The following is a 23014-nucleotide window of genomic DNA, read 5'->3' as shown; positions in this document are numbered from 1 at the left end:
GCTGTGTGGGCTGCACAAGTGGAGCTTCTCCCAGTCACACCAGCAGGGTGAGGGTGTCAGCACTGCACAGAGCCCTCTGCAGTCACAGACCTGCTGCTGAATGGCTCCTGCTCATGGGTACCTACTTCCAACTAGGTGGTCTCTGCTCTGCCTGCTGGCACTGCAGCCACACCCCTACCTTGTGCCCCTGCGTCCTGGGCTCAGTAGCAACGCAGGGCTCCCCTGCAAGAGTGTAGCCTTCTCTTTCCTCCCTCTTGCTGGGGGCAGGGCCAAGGTAAGGCAGGCAGGAAGAGGACTGATACCCAGCAAAGTCAGAACACACTATGACTCACATACTGCCAACAGGAGCACTATGTTAGATGGGGGACAGCACCCTGTGCATGCCATGATGGGGGGGACCAGACTGAGGACAGTAACACTGCTGAAGCCTGTGAGCATGCTCAGTACAAACCAAACACCAAATGGGAAGGAAATCGACTAGTTGACAATTGATTAGTCCTTAACATCCTTACTTCTTGTGTTATGTTAGTGAAGGAATGAAGAACATTTCCTGATTCTATTTTTCCACACTGTACATGATTTTCTAGACTTCTAACATATCCCCCCACCCTTCAGTAATTTCTTTTCTAAACTAACAAGTCCCAGTCTTGTTAACGTTTTCTCATATGGAAGCTGATCCTTACCCCTAATCATTTCTGTTCCCTTTCTGTACCATTTCCAAACCCCATAGATCTTTTTTTAGATGGGGTGACCAGATCTGCATACAGTATTCAAGATGTGGGCATACAACGACTTAAGACAAAATATATTGCCTTTATAGAATCTATTCCTTTTCTAATTATTCCCAATATTCTGTTAGCTTTTTAGTTTTTAGACCTGCCACTGCACATTGAAGAGATGTTTTCAGGGAACTATCCACAAGGATCCCAAGATCTTTCTTGAGTGGCAACAGCTATTTTAGACCCCATCTTTGTATGTATAGTTAGAATTATATTGTCCCGTAGGGTACGTCTACACAGCAAACTTATTTCGAAATAACAGCTGTTATTTTGAAATAACTTTACTAGCATCTACACAGCCAAACCGCTATTTCGAAATTAATTTGAAATAGCGGAGTGCTTATTTCGAATTTGGTAAACCTCATTCCATGAGGAATAATGCCAAATTCGAAATAGCTATTTCAAAATAAGTGCTGTGTAGACACTTAGATTGAAATAGGGGGCCTCCAGCCTTCCCAGGGTGCCCTGGTGGCCACTCCAGCCTCATCCAAGAACACTCGTCTCCCTCTTCCCTCCCCAGAGCCCTTAAAGGGGTAGACTCTGGCCACAGTGCCTGTGCCAGCTCCAAGCCTGCCAGCCCAGAGCCAGCAGTCACTGCCCCTGACCCAGTGGCCCCAAAACATTAGCCAGCAAGCCACTGGCAGCCAGCCCTCCACCGCTCCCCAGGAGCAGTCTGCCAGCTCCCAGGGGCCTGCCAGGGCCCAGAGAAGGCGGGCACCTTCCTGGTCCAGGGTGGAGATCATGGAACTTATTCAGATTTGGGGGGGATGCCCCCAGCCTCCATGATCTCCGCACTAGATGGTGGAATGTGGCCGTGTATGGCAGAATAGCTGCCAGCCTGGCCACCAAAGGCTACATGTGAACCCAGGAGCAGGTCTGCATGAAAATCAAGTTGGTCCAGCGAGACCCCCAACCCTGAGCCCTGAGCTTCCCCTCCCCCTTCTTCCCCTTGCTTCCCCCTTCCAGCTCCCCCCTCCCAGGTTTCTCCCTTCCCTCTCCCACCCTCTCTCTTCCCTTCTCCCACCTCCTTTCCCCAGTCTCACCAGAGTTTCATTCCCGCCCCCACCCCCAAGTTCTGTTAAATAAAGAGAGTTTGTGTTCATGAAAATACGTGTATTTTATTTGACATCAGGAAGGGGGGGTAAGGAGGAGTAAGTGGAAGGACATGAGGGAGGAATGAGGCACAAGGCCCCAGTGGGGCAGACCAGGGTGGTTCTTAGTGCTCCTCAGGGTGGAAGTTCTCCTGCAGGACCTCCTGGATACTGACAGCCCCCCAATGGACCTCCCGGATGGCAGCCTGCAGAAAGTGCAGCCAGGCTCGCAGCAACGTGTCCACGAGAAGCACTAGAGTGCCCGGGGCAGCTCTGACTCCATGTTGCAGAGTGCTGTGGTGTCCCAAGAGAGGGCAATCAGAGCATGTAGAGATAAAATGCTTTGCTGTCCCTCATCGAGGTAGGCAAGCAAGCAGGGAAAGCTGAGAACCGGCTGTCCGGGGGGTGGGGGCGGGGTGTCCCTTTAGGCACAGACCTCAGATAGCCTCAGGCAGCAGCCACACAAAGTAACTCTTGACCTGATGCCCTGCCGGACCTGGTTCCAGCTGGCCTTAAATGCAATTCAGCATCCACTCAGTGTGGATGTGCTATTTCAAAATAGCAAAAAGCTATTTCGAAATGCATTTTGTGTTTAGACACATTATCTCAAGATAAGATATTTTGAAATAACGCTATAGTGTAGACATACCTATAGGCATTACTTTGCACTTATCAACAGTGAATTCTATCTGGCCTTGTGTTGACCATTCACCCAATTTTGTGAGATCCCTTTGTAACACTTTGCAGTCAGCTTTGAATTAGGGATGCAAAGTTTCAATTAATTAGCTAATCGACTCCTAGATTAGTCAATGAGAGGGGCACTCGCACCAAATTTTTGATGCAGGCTCTTAGCAGAGATGTTACAAACTGCTAACTTAAAAGTCTCTGGTGCACATCCTGTGTCAGGACAGGTCAGCAAATCCTTCCTGGCTCTCTGTCCTAGCAAGGCTGCCTCTGAGATCAGTAGCAGAATTGAAGACAAGATGGAGACAGCCCCATGGGATTTTTATATTCCTGGTGTCTCCCAAACTGGAGCTGGTCACATGATCAAGTGACCTATCTGTGTCACATACCAGCAGCCATGAAGCACTGGCTGGTCTGCAGGCTCCCAGACGCATCCCTCAGGTGTGTATTGGGCACCTTGACAGCCATTGTCCATAGAGCAGTGCTAGTGAGCACAGCCATTCACTGAACAATCCTTCCTCACCATAGGTGGTCCAGGCCCATTGCTCCCACCCAGACAGAATATTTACAATACAAGAACAGAGCCCATATTCATAACTCCACATACAAACATCAGACAAGTACATGAGCAGCACACATAGAATCAGTAGGACACAAGTTTTCATCTGACACCTCACATGGCCCACTTTGTACAGTGTGACGTAGTGGGGGTGCTGTCTGCTTTTGTGATCCTATGCTGCTCTGCAGGGACTTTGGGAATGTGTGTGTCTGTGCAGGGCCCAGCGGTGGATGGGGGACTCCTGAGCCAAGACAGGTAGTCAATGACCAAGCAGCTTCTCACCTGGCCAGGGGAAGGCGTTTGAACAATGCAAGGGGTATGGCTGCTTGGGGGGAGTGAATGATGGGTGGCTGGGAGAAGGGGCAGTCTGGGGGAGGAAGATGAGGAAGGCAGACTAAAGTCTGGACAGGGAGTTCTGGGGTCCTTGAACTCCTACCCTGTGGAGGGATAAGGCTGTCGGCTCTCAGTGTATCCTGCTATCATCTCCTTTGCCCTGAGAACCAATACAACCTTCTACTCTACTGGCTGATTGAGAGTCACATCTGGCTGTGGATGGGGGTGCAGGGTCGGGGGCTCCCCAACGCCTCATCACACACAGAATTTGGGGCAAACACCACCCGTGGGTGCAACAGTGATCTGTCTGCTCACTTTAAAATCCAATAACGTGACAGGACGTCCCTCGCTTCTGTTTGCCAGATGCTGCGAATAGGGAACAGGGGATGGATCATTTGATAATTGCCCCTCACTCTTGACTCACAGCCCCTGCCAGGGCCCCTCACCCCTGACCCACAGCCCCTGCCAGTCCAGCTCTGGGCTCCCCCAGCCCTGCCGGTGCCCATCACTCCAGCCCCACCCCCTTTGCCATTGCGGTCGCTGCTATTTGCATATCACTGAGCAACAGGCAGTTCCAGAAGCTGGTTTGGAACTGATACGTCAGGACGTGGTCTGGGGTGTGGGGCTGAGCCATGGGCCAAGAGCAGTTTAGCAGCCAGTGCTGGGGTCTGTGGGGCAGGACCCACGGGCAGCGTCCTATGTGGTACCAAGTGGGGATGGAGCCAGGCCCAGGGGAAATGCCCCTGCAATCCCAGCCACCCCTGGACATAGCAACAGGGGCCCTGGGCTGGCCAGGGTTAGCTTATTGGCCTCTGGTCCTCACTCTGATCTTAGGTGCACTGGCCATCACAATCCTGCTGACCGAGAGGGGCTACTCCCCTGAGGAAGTAAGTCAGGGACTGAGTGTAGATGGGTGAGCCCCTGTGACTCCTCCCACTAGATTGTTTAATGGAGTGTACAGTGTGGGACTCTCTGCCACTGCATTATGTGTGGGGGTGGTTCTCTGTGGGACTCCCTGTCACTGGAATATTAGCAGGGTTAACCTGCAAGACTCCCTGCCAGTGGTTGGATAGGATGGTTAACCTGTGGGACTCCCTGCCTCTTGGTGTTAGCATCCACACAAGGGCAGCAGTGTCCAACTTGAGGCTGGGAGTAGCAGTTGAGTCATAGGCAGGTTTCAGGCTGGGGTCAATACCAAAGGTCAGAGTTCAAGTCAGGTTTTAAGGTCCAGGTCATATAACAAGGGCAAAGCCAGGAGATCAGGAGCAGGCTATGGTAGCTGCAGCAGACCATACTATTCATTGCACCCTTTCTGGAACCTCTGTGGGCTTATATAGGATGGGGAGCCAATCAGGAGCCTGCCAGACCCCCTGAGGCAGGATTTCCCTTGTTCTGCATCCATAGCAAGTCATGGGCAGTGGAGCAAGATCTGGTTACAGCTGCCATTGGTGGCAGCATGGAGGTGTCAGGAGACTTGCCTTTGAGACCTGCTAGATCTTAAACTTGGTCAATAGCAGGGTTCACTTGTGGGACTCCCTGCCATTAGAGGGTTTCCCCTACAGGACTGCTTGCCACTTGGTAATTAGTGGAGTTAACCTGTGGGACTACCTGCAGAGATGTAGTGGTGTGGTTAACCTGTGAAACTCCCCATCCACTGGACTTTTAGTATGGCTAAATGGAGGTCCTGGTGTGGAATATATTTGGTGACATCTGCTACTAAGGATGTACAATCCTGGTTAAACCAGTTAACTGGTTAAATATTGGATTTACCTGGTTAAGTGGGATCCTGCAGGTGGGGGGCCTGGCTGGGCTGGAGCAGCTGCCTGTTAACGGGTTACATCCCTACGTGCTACTGGCTTCTAAAGGGAGTTAATACCTGGGAGTCCCTCAGGGCAAGCCTAGCATACATACCCGTGGCATGCTGAGAAATGGGGAGTTTAGTGCTCATGGGCAAAGGGAATGGCATGACATGGTTGGCACCATGGTAATGCAAACTCCCCATTATCTGCTGTTTTGGGGTTAACCAGTGGGACTCCCCACCATATGCTCGTACTGGCATTGGACAGGGCTCAGCCTGGTTGCTGCTGGGGTTAGTGCATCTCCTGCCCTCAGTTTCAGTCCCAGGGACTGGGAGGCTGCAGAGGATCCACAGCCCCATCTCCCCACATTTTTGTCTCCTCTCCAGCCCCAGGTCAAACCCCAGACAGATGGACACAGAGCCCCGGACTCCGGTGCGGCTGCGCTGGCTGATGTCGTGCACCTGCTGGACGCTGTGATGGAGAAGTTGGGGAGGAAACTTCAGTGCCTGGAGACACGGAGACCCGCCCAGTGTTGTCAAGGACCCCTGTGACCACCAGGACCCCGAGATGGGAGCCAGCTGGATGGGGCCCCCTTTCTGGACTGACTGCAATAAAGAGCCTTGGGAGCTGGAGCTTTGTCCGAGTCCTTGCTGCTGGAAAGGGGATTTGGATCCACCACAGGGGTCAGGAAGAAAGTACTGAATTTCCCCCACCCCCAGGATTGGGGATTGTGACACTAGCTGGATGGGCCAACTGGCTGGATCCAGAGCAGCAGTGAGGAGAGGTTGCTAACAGGGCTAGAGCTTCCTGAGGTAGCCAGCACCTAGACCATGCCCCTAGAAGCCAAAGTCCCTGTGTCCGTTCTCTATCCACCTGAGGCACCCAGTTCCCCAACCTGGGGCGAGATCTGAACTGGATTTAAAGACACAGCACATTGTTTTTTAACTCACAAACAAGGTTTTACATTCCTCTGGAACTCTCGCATATTAATACTGAAGAATCAGAATAGAAAAAGTTACAGATAACTCCATGTGACAACACGGTTCTACCACAAAGAGGCACAAAATTGTCCCCTTACACATAATCAAATTAGGTTCTTCCACACATGGTAAGTGACAATCAGGGGGTGCGTTGCTGAGGTCAACCTGCAGAATGACCTACCACAGGGTAATAAGACCTTTGCCAGATTGTAAACTGGGTTTACCCATGGAACTCTCCGCCACAGGATGCTGCAAAGGTTTAACCCATAGGCTGTGTCTACATTGGCACCCCTTTCCGGAAAAGGGATGCTAATGAGACCAGTCGGAAATGCAAATTCCACGGGGGATTTAAATATCCCCTGCGGCATTTGCATTTACATGGCTGCTGCTTTTTTCCGGCTCGGGGTTTTGCCGGAGAAAAGCGCCGGTCTAGACATGATTTTCCGGAAAATAAACCCTTTTCCGGAAGATCCCTTATTCCTACTTGAAAGTAGGAATAAGGGATCTTCCGGAAAAGGGCTTATTTTCCGGAAAATCGCGTCTAGACTGGCGCTTTTCTCCGGCAAAACCCGGAGCCGGAAAAAAACGGCAGCCATGTTTATGCAAATGCAGCGGGGGATATTTAAATCCCCCGCGGAATTTGCAATTCCGACTGGTCTCATTAGCATCCCTTTTCCGGAAAGGGGTGCCAATGTAGACACAGCCATAGTGTGGTGAACCAGCAGGATTTCCTGCTTCAGGATGACAGAGTTTAACTGAAATATCCAAAGATACTATATCGGGGTATGTCTACACTAGCCCCCTAGTTCAAACTAAGGAGGCTAATGTAGGCATTTGAAGTTGCAACTCAAGCCCGGGATTTAAATATCCTGTGCTTGATGTGCATCTTCCCAGCCGGTCACCACTTTTTGAAATTTACAAGTCCGGACTAACTACCCGCGTCTACAAGCAGCATGGACCCGGTTTTTCAAATTAAAGCCTTAAAATGAACTGCCTGTTAAACCAGGAGGTACTAGGGGGCTAGTGTAGACATACCCTCAGGGATTTAGTTCCTGAGATAGGTAATTGAGAAGTAACCTGTGGGACTCCCTGCCAAAGGATATATGACTGGATTAACCCACAACACACTTCCAAAATCAGGCTGGTGGTTTCTGCCACTTGGTCTTGGCAGTCATAGCTTGGGAAGTTCCCTCTTACATGATATTTGACTGGGATGTAAAACCTGGACAGAGCATTGGACAAACAAATAGGTGGGGTAACCTGCAGAACTCCTGCCCACAGAATATTAGGCAGCCTTGTAGCCTGCAGGAAACTCCCCGAGGAGGCAATCAGGACTTGGTCAGAGGAACTTCCTGCTCCATGATGTGGCTTGGGTAAAACACATGTAAAATGCACTTGAGGCAGATTACAAGGAGGGTTGGCCTTTGGGACTCCCTGCTGCGTTTATTGGCAGCACTGACCTTTGGAACTGCCCATCACTGGAGAAAAGGAGTGTAAGCATCTAAGTGCTACTGTCCTGCAGCCCCGTGGGAGAAAGGACCCTTGGCATGACAGACCCAAGCCTATGGGAAAGTGCTGGGGGGTCAGAGCCTCTCTGGGAGCTTCTGCCATGGCTCTGAGGAGCTGTGAAGGCCGAGCAGGGCACTGGTGGCCTCCGGAGTCACCAACCGGCCATACTCCAGTTCCACGGCTGCCAGGAGGAGCTGGGTCCCAGGGGAGCTCTCCTCACATGGGAGCTCCAGGAGGACAGTGACCGCGTTGTACTCTGCCTCTGAGAGCCACCTCCTGCCACTGCGGAGCACAAAGGGAGGAAGGGGCTGGGGAGGAGGAGAGGCTTCACGCACCGACATGATAGAGCCTGGAGAGTTGAGACGCAGCCGCTGACAGACCTGGAAGGAACGAACAAGAGGTACATTAAGTACCAGAAAAAGGGGCAAGTTATCTGCTGAAATCCCTGACAAAAGATATTTTGGGGAGTTTACCTGCAAGCCTGAGGTATAGCAGAGGAGCTACATAGTGCACAGTGACTGAGGGGAGCCGGGGAGCTGCATGGCGCACACAGTAACTGAGGGTAGCCGGGGAGCTGCATGGCGCACAGAGTAACTGAGGGTAGCCGGGGAGCTGCATGGCGCACACAGTGACTGAGGGGAGCCGGGGAGCTGCATGGCGCACACAGTAACTGAGGGTAGCCGGGGAGCTGCATGGCGCACAGAGTAACTGAGGGTAGCCGGGGAGCTGCATGGCGCACACAGTGACTGAGGGGAGCCGGGGAGCTGCATGGCGCACACAGTAACTGAGGGGAGCCGGGGAGCTGCATGGCGCACACAGTGACTGAGGGTAGCCGGGGAGCTGCATGGCGCACACAGTGACTGAGGGTAGCCGGGGAGCTGCATGGCGCACACAGTGACTCAGGGTAGCCATGGAGCTGCATGGCGCACACAGTGACTGAGGGGAGCCGGGGAGCTGCATGGCGCACACAGTGACTCAGGGTAGCCATGGAGCTGCATGGCGCACACAGTGACTGAGGGTAGCCGGGGAGCTGCATGGCGCACACAGTGACTGAGGGGAGCCGGGGAGCTGCATGGCGCACACAGTGACTCAGGGTAGCCATGGAGCTGCATGGCGCACACAGTGACTGAGGGGAGCCGGGGAGCTGCATGGCGCACACAGTGACTGAGGGGAGCCGGGGAGCTGCATGGCGCACACAGTGACTGAGGGGAGCCGGGGAGCTGCACGGCGCACACAGTGACTGAGGGGAGCCGGGGAGCTGCACGGCGCACACAGTGACTCAGGGTAGCCGGGGAGCTGCACGGCGCACACAGTGACTGAGGGGAGCCGGGGAGCTGCACGGCGCACACAGTGACTGAGGGGAGCCGGGGAGCTGCACGGCGCACACAGTGACTCAGGGTAGCCGGGGAGCTGCACGGCGCACACAGTGACTGAGGGGAGCCGGGGAGCTGCACGGCGCACTCAGTGACTGAGGGGAGCCGGGGAGCTGCACGGCGCACACAGTGACTGAGGGGAGCCGGGGAGCTGCACGGCGCACACAGTGACTGAGGGGAGCCGGGGAGCTGCACGGCGCACACAGTGACTGAGGGGAGCCGGGGAGCTGCACGGCGCACACAGTGACTGAGGGGAGCCGGGGAGCTGCACGGCGCACACAGTGACTGAGGGGAGCCGGGGAGCTGCACGGCGCACACAGTGACTGAGGGGAGCCGGGGAGCTGCACGGCGCACACAGTGACTGAGGGGAGCCGGGGAGCTGCACGGCGCACACAGTGACTCAGGGGAGCCGGGGAGCTGCATGGCGCACACAGTGACTCAGGGGAGCCGGGGAGCTGCATGGCGCACACAGTGACTGAGGGGAGCCGGGGAGCTGCATGGCGCACACAGTGACTGAGGGGAGCCGGGGAGCTGCATGGCGCACACAGTGACTGAGGGGAGCCGGGGAGCTGCACGGCGCACACAGTGACTGAGGGGAGCCGGGGAGCTGCATGGCGCACACAGTGACTGAGGGGAGCCGGGGAGCTGCATGGCGCACACAGTGACTCAGGGGAGCCGGGGAGCTGCATGGCGCACACAGTGACTGAGGGGAGCCGGGGAGCTGCACGGCGCACACAGTGACTGAGGGGAGCCGGGGAGCTGCACGGCGCACACAGTGACTGAGGGGAGCCGGGGAGCTGCATGGCGCACACAGTGACTGAGGGGAGCCGGGGAGCTGCATGGCGCACACAGTGACTGAGGGGAGCCGGGGAGCTGCATGGCGCACACAGTGACTGAGGGGAGCCGGGGAGCTGCACGGCGCACACAGTGACTGAGGGGAGCCGGGGAGCTGCATGGCGCACACAGTGACTGAGGGGAGCCGGGGAGCTGCACGGCGCACACAGTGACTGAGGGGAGCCGGGGAGCTGCACGGCGCACACAGTGACTGAGGGGAGCCGGGGAGCTGCATGGCGCACACAGTGACTGAGGGGAGCCGGGGAGCTGCATGGCGCACACAGTGACTGAGGGGAGCCGGGGAGCTGCATGGCGCACACAGTGACTGAGGGGAGCCGGGGAGCTGCATGGCGCACACAGTGACTGAGGGGAGCCGGGGAGCTGCATGGCGCACACAGTGACTGAGGGGAGCCGGGGAGCTGCATGGGGCACTGAGTGATTGCATCATTGATGCAGCGGAAGTCCCAACCTCCTCCCATGATTGGGCTTGCACCCTGGAGCAGGATCGCATTCAGCGGTAACCTGCAGAACTGCCTAGCACATGATATTATTGGGGCCGTTAGAGACGCAAGTGCTATTTCTGGCCAATGCTGACAGGAGGGGGCCCTTCTGCTGAAGCCTGGCCATCCTTGGGGCACTTTACCTCTTGGGAGGGAGCAGAGAGGTTGCTGTGGATCCGGTGTCCTGGGGGCATCAGAGGATCCGTGTAGAAGAATTCACTGGAACTAATGGGAAGCAGGAGACCTGGAGTGGGGGAGGATGGGGGGGAGATGAGATCATGGGTAGGGTTAGGATGCCTCCCCATCCCTCACTGACCGTTGTCCTTCCCCATAGGGCTCAGGCCTGAATTAGCCAGAGAGAGGGAGATTTCCTCCCCACCATGCATCCCACTTGGCCTCCTACCTGATCCAGTGGCTGGACACCACTGCTGGCCAGAGCTGTGGGGCCAATCCCCATCAGGCACTGGACAGGTCCCTGGTGTAGAGCGAGAAAGAGCCTCATAGTACGAGTAGAAGGAGGGATGGGAGAGTGTCCGGGTGGAGATTGAATGATCCTGCAGGGGGACAGCAGAGTTCAGTCCCCCCAGCCCTGCTGGTGCCCCCCATTCCCAACCCGCAGCCCCTGACAGCCCAGCCCTGGGCTCCCCCCGCCCCACTGGTGCCCATCACTCTCCATCCACAGCCCCTGCCAGCCCAGCCCTGGGCTCCCCCCGCCTCCCCAGTGCTCCTCACTCTCACGTGGCTGCACGTATGGCTGTGACTCGCTCTGGCTCACACATTTCCCATTACCGGCCCAGGTTCCCTGAAGCTCTCAGCAGCAGCTGGATTCTCAGATGCTGTTGGGTCTGGTGCCAGTGGTGACTGGCCAGCTGGGAGAGACTGGGGATCCGTGCCTGATGGCTCCCGCTTCAGCCCAGCTCCAGAAAAGTGGCCTTGAAACAGGGAGATTCCCCATGAGTGCCTGTGCATTTTCAGGAGCTTGATAAATACCCACAGGTGCCCATCCCTTCCCTAGCCTGGCAGCCCTAATCCAGCGGTGGGGTACAGCTGCCTCTCGGGTGGAGGCAGGTGATTGTTTACTCAGGGGTCTCTCACCCGCTGACCCCCATCTTGACCCATTACTCCCAGCCCAGCGCCCCCTGCTGGGCCCCCATCCTGCTCCCGGCAGCCCAGCGCCCCCTGCTGAGCCCAAACCCCGTCCTCTGAAGCCCTGAACCCCACTGAGGCCCCTAATGAGCCCCCCCACCCCGCTTCTCGCAGCCTAGACATGGGTCCTGGGTGAGATGAGCCCCACAAACCTGGCTCATTATCAACCCCTAGGCCCCCTGTGCCGACCTACCAGTGTGGGGCCACGGCCTGTGGGGGGAGAAGAGGGGCTGGTGACTCGGCTGAGGCCTCGCAGACTCGTTATGCAGATGGAGGCGGCTGCGACTCACCAAGGGTTCCTCCTTCAGCCTGGGGGTGTGAGAGACTATCTGTTCCTCCCGCCACAGCCCTGCCCTCCTGTCCCCAGCCCTCGCCCTCCTGCCCCCAGCTGTCACCCTCCTGCCTCACAGTAGAATCCTCCTGCCCCCCAGTCCCATCCTACGGCCCCCAGCTCTTACCTTTCTCCATGGTAGCCCCACCCTCCTGCCCCAAGCTGCCATCCTCCAGCAGCTTCCCTGCTTCCTCCAAATCTGACTCTCACCAGCCCCTCTCCTCAGTCCAATCCAAGCCCAATTCCTCTTCCTCCTCTGACCAGCCGCATGTGCCATCCTCAGCCCATAGGCCTTGGGGTAGGGCAAAATCCTCAAACAGCACCTTGGCTGTACAAGGAGAGAGCCCCACATTTCCAGAGTCCAGCCACGCCTCCAGCCCCCTGGCCTTACCCTGTGCGGGGAACCGCTGAGCAAGTCCCAGGAGCAGAGATAGTGTGGGACAGACCCAGGGAACAGAGCTAGCCAGTGCCCCTCATGCACTCTCGGCAGCCCCTGCCAGCCCACCCCTTCCCCCCAGCTCAGCCAGTGCCCCTCACATTGGACCAGCAGCCTCTGCCAGCTCCCCCCTCCCCGTTCAGCCAGTGCCCCTCACATTGGACCAGCAGCCTCTGCCAGCCCACCCCTTCCCCCCAGCTCAGCCAGTGTCCCTCACATTGGACCAGCAGCCTCTGCCAGCCCCCCCCCCCCGTTCAGCCAGTGCCCCTCACATTGGACCAGCAGCCTCTGCCAGCCCTCCCCCCCGTTCAGCCAGTGCCCCTCACATTGGACCAGCAGCACCTGCCAGCCCCCCCCCCCAGTTCAGCCAGTGCCCCTCACATCGGACCAGCAGCCCCTGCCAGCCACCCCCCCCCAGTTCAGCCAGTGCCCCTCACATCGGACCAGCAGCCACTGCCCCTCACGCCCAACCCACAGCCCGCTGGTTTCCTATTGCTTTTTAAAGATTCCCCCCATTTGCACGGCAAGTCACCTGGCCAGCTGGTGTGGCCATGTGACTTCCCCAGACCAATCACTGTTAAGACTTAAAGGCCAAAGGTGTGATTCTTTAACATTTGATCATCAAGACATTGAGGTTAACGCCCTTGACGACTTTCATTTGCACATTTAAAAACCATAAACCATTCCATACTCCATGTCTAACTTCACACACAAGAATGTTACATCTACCAAAATTAGATAAACAGATCCAGCAAATTAATACATTAAGACTGTGAGGTTACATGAAGTATTTTGACCAAAGCATAGGGTTACCAGATCATTTCATCAAAAATACCGGACACACTTGACATTCCATCACAATCTACATTACATCTTATTTAGAAAATACCGGACATTCCTATTTTTTCATTTCTATTTTCTCAATTTGTTTCCCGAAGAGAAAGCTCAAATACTGGACTGTCTGGTTCAAAACTGGACACCTGGCAACCCTACCAAAGCATCTTTGAGTGATAGAATCATAGAACCATAGAACTGGAAGAGACCTCAGGAGGGCATCAAGTCCAGCCCCCTCTCTAGGCAGGACCAATTCCAACTAAATCAACCCAGCCAGGGCTTTGTCAAGCCGAGGCTTAAACACTTCTAGGGATGGAGACTCCACTACTTCCCTAGGTAACCCATTCCAGTGCTTCACCACCCTCCTAGTAAAATAGTTTTTCCTAATATCCAACCTGGACCTCTCCCACCACAACTTGAGACTATACAACTATACAACAGATGTATATCTGTGTCCATAAGTCCATTTCATAAAGCATGGGGGGGTCTGTCACATGCACCATGTGTCTGTGCCATGCACACTGAGTATGTCTGGTGTCTGCACCGCGTGTCTGCACCATGCACTGAGCGTGTTGCACTGTGTGTCTGTGCCATACACCGAGTGTTCCTGCACCATGTGACTTGTGACTCTGCCATGCACCAACCAGGTCGGCACCAGCTGTCTGTGCCATGCACCAAGCACATCTGGTGTCTACATTGCGTGTCTGCTGTCTGCACTGTGCACCAAGCGTTTCTGCACCATGTGACTGCGCCATGCACTGAGCGCTCAAGCTCATCTGAAGAAGTGAGTTTTGCTTACGAAAGCTCATGACACTATGTATATTTTTTGGGGGTCTCTAAGGCTATGGCATCCAACAAGCTAGCCACCAGACACATGTGGCTATTTGGCCAATTGAGTGTGGCTAGTTTACTATCATAATCTGCTACTGCTTCAGAACTAGCTGAACACCACAGTTCTATGGTGTCACAGGACAACTTGTTTTTAAAGTTACTGACTAACGTGACTCCCTCTGGGTATGTCTACACTACAGCGCTAATTCGAACTAACTTAGTTTGAATTAGTTAATTCAAACTAAGCTAATTCGAACTAACACATCCAGACTAAAAAACTAGTTCGAATTAGTGTTTTGCTAATTCGAACTAGCATGTCCACATTAAGTGGACCCTGAACCGGGGTTAAGGATCGCCGGAAGCAGTGCCGGCAGGGCATCAGATGAGGACTTAGAGCGTGGAGCTGCTGTCTCAGGCTAGCCGAGGGCTGTGCTTACAGGGACCCGACACCCACCCCGGACAGACAGTTCTCAGGGGCGCCCCGCTTGCAAAGCAGTCCTGGCTTGGAGTGCCCGGAGTACCCACACTGGGCACATCACAGCACTCGGCCATCAGACCGGCTGCACTTGCCGCAGGCTGCCATCTGGGGAGAGGGGGCAATTGGGGGGCTGCAGGAGAGCTTCCACCCCCAGAAGCCCGCAGAGCCAGCCCTGTCCTCCCCATCGGGGGCTCGTACCCCATTCATCCCTCACCTCCTTCCACTTACCCCTCCCTAGCCCCCCTTCCTGATGTACAAAATAGAGGACAATTGTGTTCAAAAACAGAATCTCTCTTTATTGAACAAAACTGGGGGAGACTGGGAAAAGGAGGTGGGAGAGGGGAAGAGAGAGGGTGGGAGAGGGGAGGGCAACTACAATGATGAGGGGTTTGGAACAGGTCCCATATGAAGAGAGGCTAAAGAGACTGGGACTTTTCAGCTTAGAAAAGAGGAGATGGAAGGGGGATATGATAGAGGTCTATAAAAGCATGAGTGGGGTGGAGAGGGTGCATAAAGAAAAGTTCTTCATTAGTTCCCATAATAGAAGGACTAGAGGACACCAAAGGAAAGGAATGGGTAGCAGGCTTCAAACTAATAACAGAAAGTTGTTCTTCACAAAGCAAAGAGTCAACCTGTGGAACTCCTTGCTGCAGGAGGCTGTGAAGGCTAGAACTAGAACAGAGTTTAAAGAGAAGTGAGATCAATTCATGGAGGTTGGGTCCATGGAGTGGTATTAGCCAGGGGGTAGAAGTGGTGTCCCTGCCCGAAGTTTGTGGAAGGCTGGAGAGGGATGGCACGAGACAAATGGCTTGGTCACTGTCTTTGGTCCATCCCCTCCAGAGTCCCTAGGGTTGGCCGGTGTCGGCAGACAGGTTACTAGGCTAGATGGACCTTTGGTCTGACTCAGTACGGCCATTCTAAGCTCAGGGCTCAGGGTCGGGGGTCTCAGTGGACCCCCTTGATTTTCATGCACACCTGCTCCTGGGTGGCCAGGCTGGCAGCTCTCCTGCCCTAGCCGGCCACTTTCCTGTGCCTAGTGCGGAGGTCGTGGACAAGGTCCACAATGTCTGCACTAGCCCAGGAAGGTGCCCGCCTCTTGCGGTCCTGGGCAAGCTCCCGGGAGCCGCCAGCCTGGTCCCGGGAAGAGGGGGAGGGCTGGGGGGCATCGGGTGGCTGGCTCGAGCCGTGCCAGGTGCAGGGTCTGCTGGCTGGGTGCTGGCAGGCTTGCACCTGGCACGGGCACCGTAGCCAGCCCGTGCCCCTTTAAGGGGTCCCTGGCCGGGAGGGGGGCAATAGAGTTTCCCTGGTGTTGGCCAGAGTGGCCACCAGGGAAAGCTGGGGAGGGCTAGCCTCCCACTAGTTCGAATTAAGGGGCTACACACCCCTTAATTCAAACTAGTAAGTTTGAAGTAGGCTTAGTCCTCGTAGAATGAGGTTTACCTAGTTCGAACTAAGCGCTCCGCTAGTTCGAATTAAGTTCAAACTAGTGGAGCGCTAGTGTAGCGCCTATCAAAGTTAATTCGAACTAACGTCCGTTAGTTTGAATTAGCGCTGTAGTGTAGACGTACCTTTTGAGACTAATGATGCCTATTTAGCTCTCTTCTTTGAACAATGTATGTGGGGGAGAGAGACGTAACAGTGTAGTCAATTAACCGATTAACTGAATAGTTTAAAAGTTAATGCTATAGACCAGTGTTTCTCAACCTTTTTTTTTTTTTTTATAAAGTACCCCTTTAAAAAAAATTAAGCATTCCCAGTACCTTCAGTTTTCAAACACATAAATTTTTTTTCTACCATTGCAACACATTTGTTTAAACAACTGAATTGTAGCAGGGTGGGCGATGAAATTTTTGGGTGTAAAAAGTACAAAAATAATAAAGCACTATAAAACTTAAAACAAAAATTCAGTTTTCTCCAAATTTCAGTTGTGTTGACAGCCCCCCCAGATTTCTCTCGAGTACCCCTAAGGGTATTCGTCCCACTGGTTGAGAAACTGGAGGGGGGAATGCTCTAGTACAAGCATTCCCCCCTCCAGTAGTTTTAGCAGGCTGGCCAGCAGCCCGGCTCAGTCCTGACTTGTGCCAGGTCCAGGACCTACCCCTACTGTGGCTCTGCATTTAAAGTATTTTAGCTGGGCGGGCGGGCGGGCAGGCATCCTGGCTCAGTTCTGCTCGTGCTGGGTCCGGGAGCTCAGACCCCACTGGCCCCAGACAAGGGCTGCTGCCACTCTGCACTGCTGCCTCTCTATCAGAGGCAGCAGCCCAGAGCGACAGGCAGCTAGTGTGTGAGGGGAGCTGATTTTTTAACTTGCTCCCCTCGTGGACCAACTCCCGCCTGGCACCCTGTGCTGCTGCCTCTGATACTGTGGCAGCAGTGCAGGGTGGCAGGGGGCTTCCCCCCCTTCCCTTCGCAGAGCTCTGACAGTCCAGCTCCTGTATTAGCCAGACTCTGCTCATTGAGCCCTTTCCTTTGGAGCAATGTAGCACTGTCTACCTGTCCCTATCCCCTCTCTCCCACACCAGACATGGGGGGAGTATTTTCGCTCTCCCTACACTGAACACAAATACAAGTGGGGATGGGTAACAAATTACATTGATTACAATGAGCAAAATACTACTCCATCTGCTGAACAGCTAATGTCTAAGCAAAGCAGGAGCAAACGGTATTTATATAGACACAACCAGGGAACCTCTCCCATTCCAGCACATTCCTTCAGATCCTGTTTACACATCCACTCATCCACTCTCCCAACACATACACATCCATCCATTCACTCCCTTCATGCATCCATCCATCCCAACAAACGCACACATCCATCCACCCACCCCCAACACACGCACACATCCATCCCAACAAACGCACACATCCATCCATCCATCCCCCCAACACACGCACACATCCATCCATCCATCCCCCCAACACACGCACACATCCATCCATCCATCCCCCCAACACACGCACACATCCATCCATCCATCCCTCGCAACACACGCACACATCCATCCATCCATCCCTCGCAACACACGCACACATCCATCCATCCATCCCCCCAACAAACGCACACATCCATCCACCCACCCCCAACACACGCACACATCCATCCATCCACCCACCCCCAACACACGCACACATCCATCCATCCATCCCCCCAACACACGCACACATCCATCCATCCCCCCAACAAACGCACACATCCATCCATCCATCACCCCAACACACGCACACATCCATCCATCCACCCACCCCCAACACACGCACACATCCATCCATCCATCCCAACAAACGCACACATCCATCCATCCATCCCCCCAACACACGCACACATCCATCCATCCACCCACCCCCAACACACGCACACATCCATCCATCCATCCCAACGCACACATCCATCCATCCACCCACCCCCAACACACGCACACATCCATCCATCCATCCCTCGCAACACACGCACACATCTATCCATCCCCCCAACACACACACACACCCATCCATCCCCCGCAATACACGCACAAATCTATCAATCCCCCCAACACACGCACACATCCATCCATTCACCCACCCCCAACACACACACACATCCATTCACCCCCAACACACGCACACATCCATCCATCCATCCACACACCCCAACACACGCACACATCCATCCACCCACCCACCCCAACACACGCACACATCCATCTATCCATCTCCCCCAACACACGCACACATCCATCCATCCCCCGCAACACACACACACATCCATCCATCCCCCGCAACACACGCACACATCCATCCATCCACCCACCCACCCCAACACATGCACACATCCATCCATTTCCCTCATGCATCCATCCATCCATCCATCCATCCATTCCCTTCATGCATGCACCTATTCATCCATACCCCCAACATGTGCATGCATGCATCTATCCATCCATCCCCACACCAAACCATCCATCCATTTATCCCTCCACCCATCTATTCATTCTTCCCACATGCACACACATGTGAACAACTAGTCAACTATCCAAAAGCAAATGCTTATTGGATAGTCAACAGGCTAATTGACTAGTCACTCCCCCCAGCCTCAATGCTGCCTCTATCCGAAAGAGGCAGCAAGGGGGGAGAGGAGAGGCGGGGATGCTTTAAAGTAGCAGTGCCATGTGGATCCTAGGGCCAGACCCTGGGCTCCACATGGCGCTGCCACTTTGAAATGCCACATGTAGCCCAGGGCCACTGGAGACTCCTCCACTGACCCCAAGCTCCATGCAGCACTGCTGCTTTGAAATGCCACAGGGAGTATGGGGCCAACAGGACACTGCTTGAGTCCCCCTCTGGTCCCATGCTCCCTGCAGCACTTTCACCTTTGAAGTGTAGCTACAGCCCTGGGGCTGTTGCTACACTTCAAAGGCAGAGGTGTCTTTATCAACTTAGGGTATGTCTAAAATACACCACTAATTTGAACTAACTTAATTCCAATTAGTTAATTTGAACTAAGCTAATTCGAACTAGTGCATCTAGACCTAAAAAGTAGTTCGAATTAGCATTTTGCTAATTCGAACTAGCATGTCCACATTGAGTGGACCCTGAACCGAAGTTAAGCCTGGCCGGAACAGGTGCCAGCAGGGCATCAGGTTAGGACTTAAGAGCGCGGAGCTGCTGCCTCAGGCTAGCCAAGGGCTGTGCTTAAAGGGACCCGACCCCCACTCCGGACAGAGTTCTCAGGGTTCCCTGCTTGCTTGTCTACCTCGATGAGGGACAGCAAAGCAGTCCTGGCTTGGAGTGCCCTGAGTGCCCACACTCAGCACATCACAGCACTCGGCCATCAGCCCGGCTGCACTTGCCGCAGGCTGCCATCTGGGGAGAGGGGGCAATTGGGGGGGCTGCAGGAGAGCTTCCACCCTGAGGAACCCACAGAGCCACTCCAGTCCTCCCGATCAGGGGCTTGTACCCCATTTCTCCCTCACCTCCTTCCACTTACCCCTTCCTAGCCCCCTTTCCTGATGTAAAAATAAAGGACACGTGTTCAAAAATAGAAACTCTGTTTATTTAACAAAACTGGGAGGGGGGGGGGATTAACCTCTGGGAAGGCTGGGAAAAGAAGGTGAGAGAGGGTGGGAGAGGGGAGGGGGAAACCTGGAAGGAGGGAGCTGGAAGGGGGAAGCAGGAGGAGGGGAAGTATAAAACTATGTTACGCCCACATCTTCAGTACTGTGTACAGATGTGATCTCCTCACCCCAGAAAATATATTTTGGCCTTGGAAAGGGTTCTGAAAAGGGCAACTAAAATGATCAGGGGTTTGGAACAAGTCCCATATGAGGAGAGGCTAAAGTGACTGGGACTTTTCAGTTTGGAAAAGAGGAGACTGAGGGGGGATATGATAGAGGTATATAAAATCAAGAGTGGTATGGAGAGAGTGCATAAGGAAAAGTTCTTCATTAGTTCCCATAATAGAAGGACTAGAGGACACCAAATGAAATGAATGGGTAGCAGGCTTCAAACTAATAACAGAAAGTTCTTCTTCACAAAGCAAATAGTCAACCTGTGGAACTCCTTGCTTCAGGAGGCTGTGAAGGCTAGAACTAGAACAGAGTTTAAAGAGAAGTTAGATAAAGTCAGGGAGGTTGGGTCCATGCAGTAGGAATGGAGTCCCTGGCCTCTGTTTGTGGAAGGCTGGAGAGGGATGGCACGAGACAAATGGCTTAGTCATTGTCTTCGGTCCATCCCCTCCAGGGTAGCTGGTGTTGGCCGCTGTCGGCAGACAGGCTACTGGGCGAGATGGACCTTCGATCTGATCCAGTACGGCCGTTCTTATGTTCTAAGCTCAGGGTCAGGGTCTCTCTGGACCACCTTGATTTTCACACAAACCTGCTCCTGGGTTCGCATGTGGCTTTTGGTGGCCAGGCTGGCAGCTATCCTGCCCTAGACGGCCACTTTCCTGTGCCTAGTGCGGAGGTTGTGGACGTCAGAGGCCTCCCCCCAAGTCTGGATGAGGTCCACAATCTCTGCACTAGACCAGGCGGGCGCCCGCCTCTTACGGCCCCAGGCAGGCTCCTGGGAGCTGCCAGCCTGGTCCTGGGATGAGGCGGAGGGCTGGGTGGCAGTGGGTGGCTGGCTCGTGCTGTGCCAGGTGCAGGGTCTGCTGGCTGGGTGCTGGCAGGCTTGCACCTGGCACGGGCACCGTAGCCAGCCCGTGCCCCTTTAAGGGCTCCAGGGACGGGAGGGGGGGCCGAAGAACTTCCCTGGTTGTGCCCAGAGTGGCCACCAGGGAAAGCTGGGAAGGGCTAGCCTCCCACTAGTTCGAATTAAGTGGTGACACAGCCCTTAATTCGAACTAAGTGTTAGTCCTCGTAGAATGAGGTTTACCTAGTTCGAATTAAGCGCTCCGCTAGTTCGAATTAAGTTCGAACTAACGGTTTGCATGTGTAGCACCTATTAAAGTTAATTCAAACTAACAGCTGTTAGTTCGAATTAACTTTGTAGTGTAGACATACCCTTATTGAATAGTCAATACAAATTGAATTGACTATTCAATTAGCCAAATAGTCGAAATTTTACATCCCTACCACATACCTCCCTCTCTGTATACATAGACATACCCATCCATCCATTCATCCCCCCAACACACATTGATTAATACACACACACACACACACACACACACACACACTTCCCCACAGCCCTCCCACCCCCCATTCATCTGTGCTGCATAAGCGCCCAGCTTACTGACAACTGCTCAGGAGAGATTCCCACGCTGCTCAGCTGTTTAACAGAGCACCTGCAGCAAGGTCTGTGTTGCTACTGGTGGTGCACGTTTGCACATGCCTCGGTGCACTGAAAACAATTATTTCATTCATCACCATACTCATTCATCCATCCCCATACACACACCCATCCATCCTTGTGTACCCCAGCTCTCAATGTCATACATAGAGAGCCCCCTCTCCCCCTGTCACTCCAGCCACAGCAAAGATTTGAGCTTTAAGATTTCCTTCTTTTCAATGTGTCCTTAAAGCTAATGTTTGAAACTAAAGCCCCCAAGCTACACTGGGCTAGAGGAAAGGCTCTGTACATCTGGGGTCACCCAAGTCCCCCCCCTCCCCATTCTTACCCCACTCACTCACTGACAATTTGATGCACTTGTTCAGCCACACGATTACCTTGTGCTATATCACACAGTGGCGGCACCTAATGGCGCCAGCCATGCCCAGGACCTCACTGTGCTAGGGGCTGCAGATGCCCCTTCTTCAAAGTACCAAGATCCAGCCCATGATACTGGGCATGACAGAGCTGGACTGGGAATTAGGGTTACTGCATCCCCCCGCAGACCAGCTGCCGGTCAGCAATGGGGCAGGGACTCACATGGCCCCTGCTCAGCTCCAGGCAGCGGTAGCAGAATGAGCACTGGCATTCAGGGCAGAGCACCAGAGGGCAGCCTCGCAGGGTGTGGCTCAGCAGGGCATGGCACCGGGGGCAGGCCCGCAGCGAGGGGCAGCTGTGGAGGGAGGATCTTGGGGCCTGGATTGTGGGGGCGTCATGCAGCGCGGCTTGGAGGGGGCAGTGAAGGTCAGCGTGGGCTGAAGCATCCGGCCAGTCCGTGCGGCAGCCCCAGCAGAAGCAGCATAGTCGCCTGGCCCGCTGGGAGCAGAGCAGGCACGGGGTGCGCAAGGGCCCAGGCTCCAGGCGCTGGACGAGATGCTGGCAGCGCGGACACTGGGGGGCAGAATGAGGAAATGTCAGCTACTGAGGTCCCCACCCAGATCCCAGACAGAGCCACATCTGGGGGTCAGGGCAGCTGCTGGGCCCCCCTCACCAGCCCAGGACTCACCTGGCGGTAGCTGGCCCTAGTCCCCTCCTGTGCCAGGATTTGGGTCTCCAGCATGGCACGGATCTCATCTGAGAAGAGTCCGAGCTTGCACACCTCCTGCCAGAGCCACGGGGCATCCGGGCAGCGTGGGCAGCGGAACGAGGTGATGCCCTGGACGGGAACAGGGGAACTGGATCAGCCACAATTCTCCCCTACAACTCCCGGCCCCCCGCCTACCCCACCCCCGCCTCTATCCAGCTGCCAAGCCCATATCCCCTGGCACCCCCAACCCTCCTCGCCATCACTGCCCCCAGTGGCCCTCAAACCTGCCATGAAGCTTCAGACCCGGCCCCTGCCACAGCCTGGGGACGGACTTACCTGATCCAGCAGCGCCTGCACCCAGCCCTGCAGCCCGGCCACGCTCACGCAGTGCCCGCAGGACGCCTGCCCTCGCTGCTTGCTAGGGTCCCCCGCACCTGGAAGTGGAGGAGAAGGGGTGAGACGGGCCCGGAGCTCAGCTCTGCGGAGCAGCGTTCCAGACAGGCGGGGGAGGGTCTCACCTGGGCCCCCCCCAGAGGGGCAGATCACCTGGAACTGCTCGGCCAGGGCCTGCCACTGCCCTGACGCCATGGCAGGCTGCGCGCGTCGGGCCGGGCCGGGAACCCCCCGCTTCCCTTTCGCTTTCACTCTCCACGCGCAGCCCCTGCGCCCTGCGGGAATCCCCCTGC

At 54.9% G+C, this 23014-nt stretch overlaps 1 protein-coding gene and 1 long non-coding RNA gene across 5 annotated transcripts; one reads left to right on the top strand and one right to left on the bottom strand.

Annotated features, from left to right (window-relative positions):
* The first annotated feature begins 4194 nt into the window (after window positions 1-4194).
* LOC112545135 (uncharacterized) lies at window positions 4195-5875 on the top strand. Its single transcript, XR_003088563.2, has 2 exons — window positions 4195-4333; window positions 5632-5875. It is a non-coding gene; the product is annotated as an uncharacterized LOC112545135 (long non-coding RNA).
* Window positions 5876-6767: 892 nt separating this feature from the next.
* Window positions 6768-23006, bottom strand: LOC142819513 (putative E3 ubiquitin-protein ligase RNF144A). 4 transcript variants are annotated; one of them, XM_075907256.1, is made up of 8 exons: window positions 22847-22998; window positions 22665-22762; window positions 22308-22457; window positions 11781-11896; window positions 11231-11373; window positions 10845-10995; window positions 10585-10685; window positions 6768-8114 (listed from the first exon to the last, which is right to left on the bottom strand). In XM_075907256.1, the coding sequence occupies exons 3-8, from the start codon at window positions 22421-22423 to the stop codon at window positions 7809-7811; spliced, it is 933 nt and encodes a 310-aa protein (XP_075763371.1). In that variant the 5' UTR covers window positions 22424-22457; window positions 22665-22762; window positions 22847-22998; the 3' UTR covers window positions 6768-7808. The 4 variants fall into 4 exon arrangements, with proteins under 4 accessions (XP_075763371.1, XP_075763372.1, XP_075763374.1 ...); XM_075907257.1 differs by having other exon boundaries at window positions 22875-22995; XM_075907259.1 differs by lacking the exons at window positions 6768-8114; window positions 10585-10685; window positions 10845-10995; window positions 11231-11373 and adding an exon at window positions 21842-22192 and having other exon boundaries at window positions 11713-11896; window positions 22847-23006.
* Window positions 23007-23014: the final 8 nt, after the last annotated feature.

Source organism: Pelodiscus sinensis, chromosome 24 (assembly GCF_049634645.1).
Source record: "Pelodiscus sinensis isolate JC-2024 chromosome 24, ASM4963464v1, whole genome shotgun sequence".
Classification (NCBI taxonomy): Eukaryota; Metazoa; Chordata; order Testudines; family Trionychidae; genus Pelodiscus; species Pelodiscus sinensis.
The sequence above is the reverse complement of the archived record's forward strand: the minus strand, read 5'-3'. Positions and strand labels throughout refer to the sequence as shown.

Bases quoted from the DNA above. Each gene is read 5' to 3' on its own strand.
- LOC142819513 (XM_075907256.1), bottom strand. From the start codon at position 22,423: ATGCCCCGTGGCTCTGGCAGGAGGTGTGCAAGCTCGGACTCTTCTCAG. The intron at 11,374-11,780 runs GTAGGTCGGCAC...CCCTGTTTCAAG, and splicing joins CAGGCCGTGGCCCCACACTG to GCCACTTTTCTGGAGCTGGG. The intron at 10,996-11,230 runs GTAATGGGAAAT...GTCCCCCTGCAG, and splicing joins GCTTCAGGGAACCTGGGCCG to GATCATTCAATCTCCACCCG.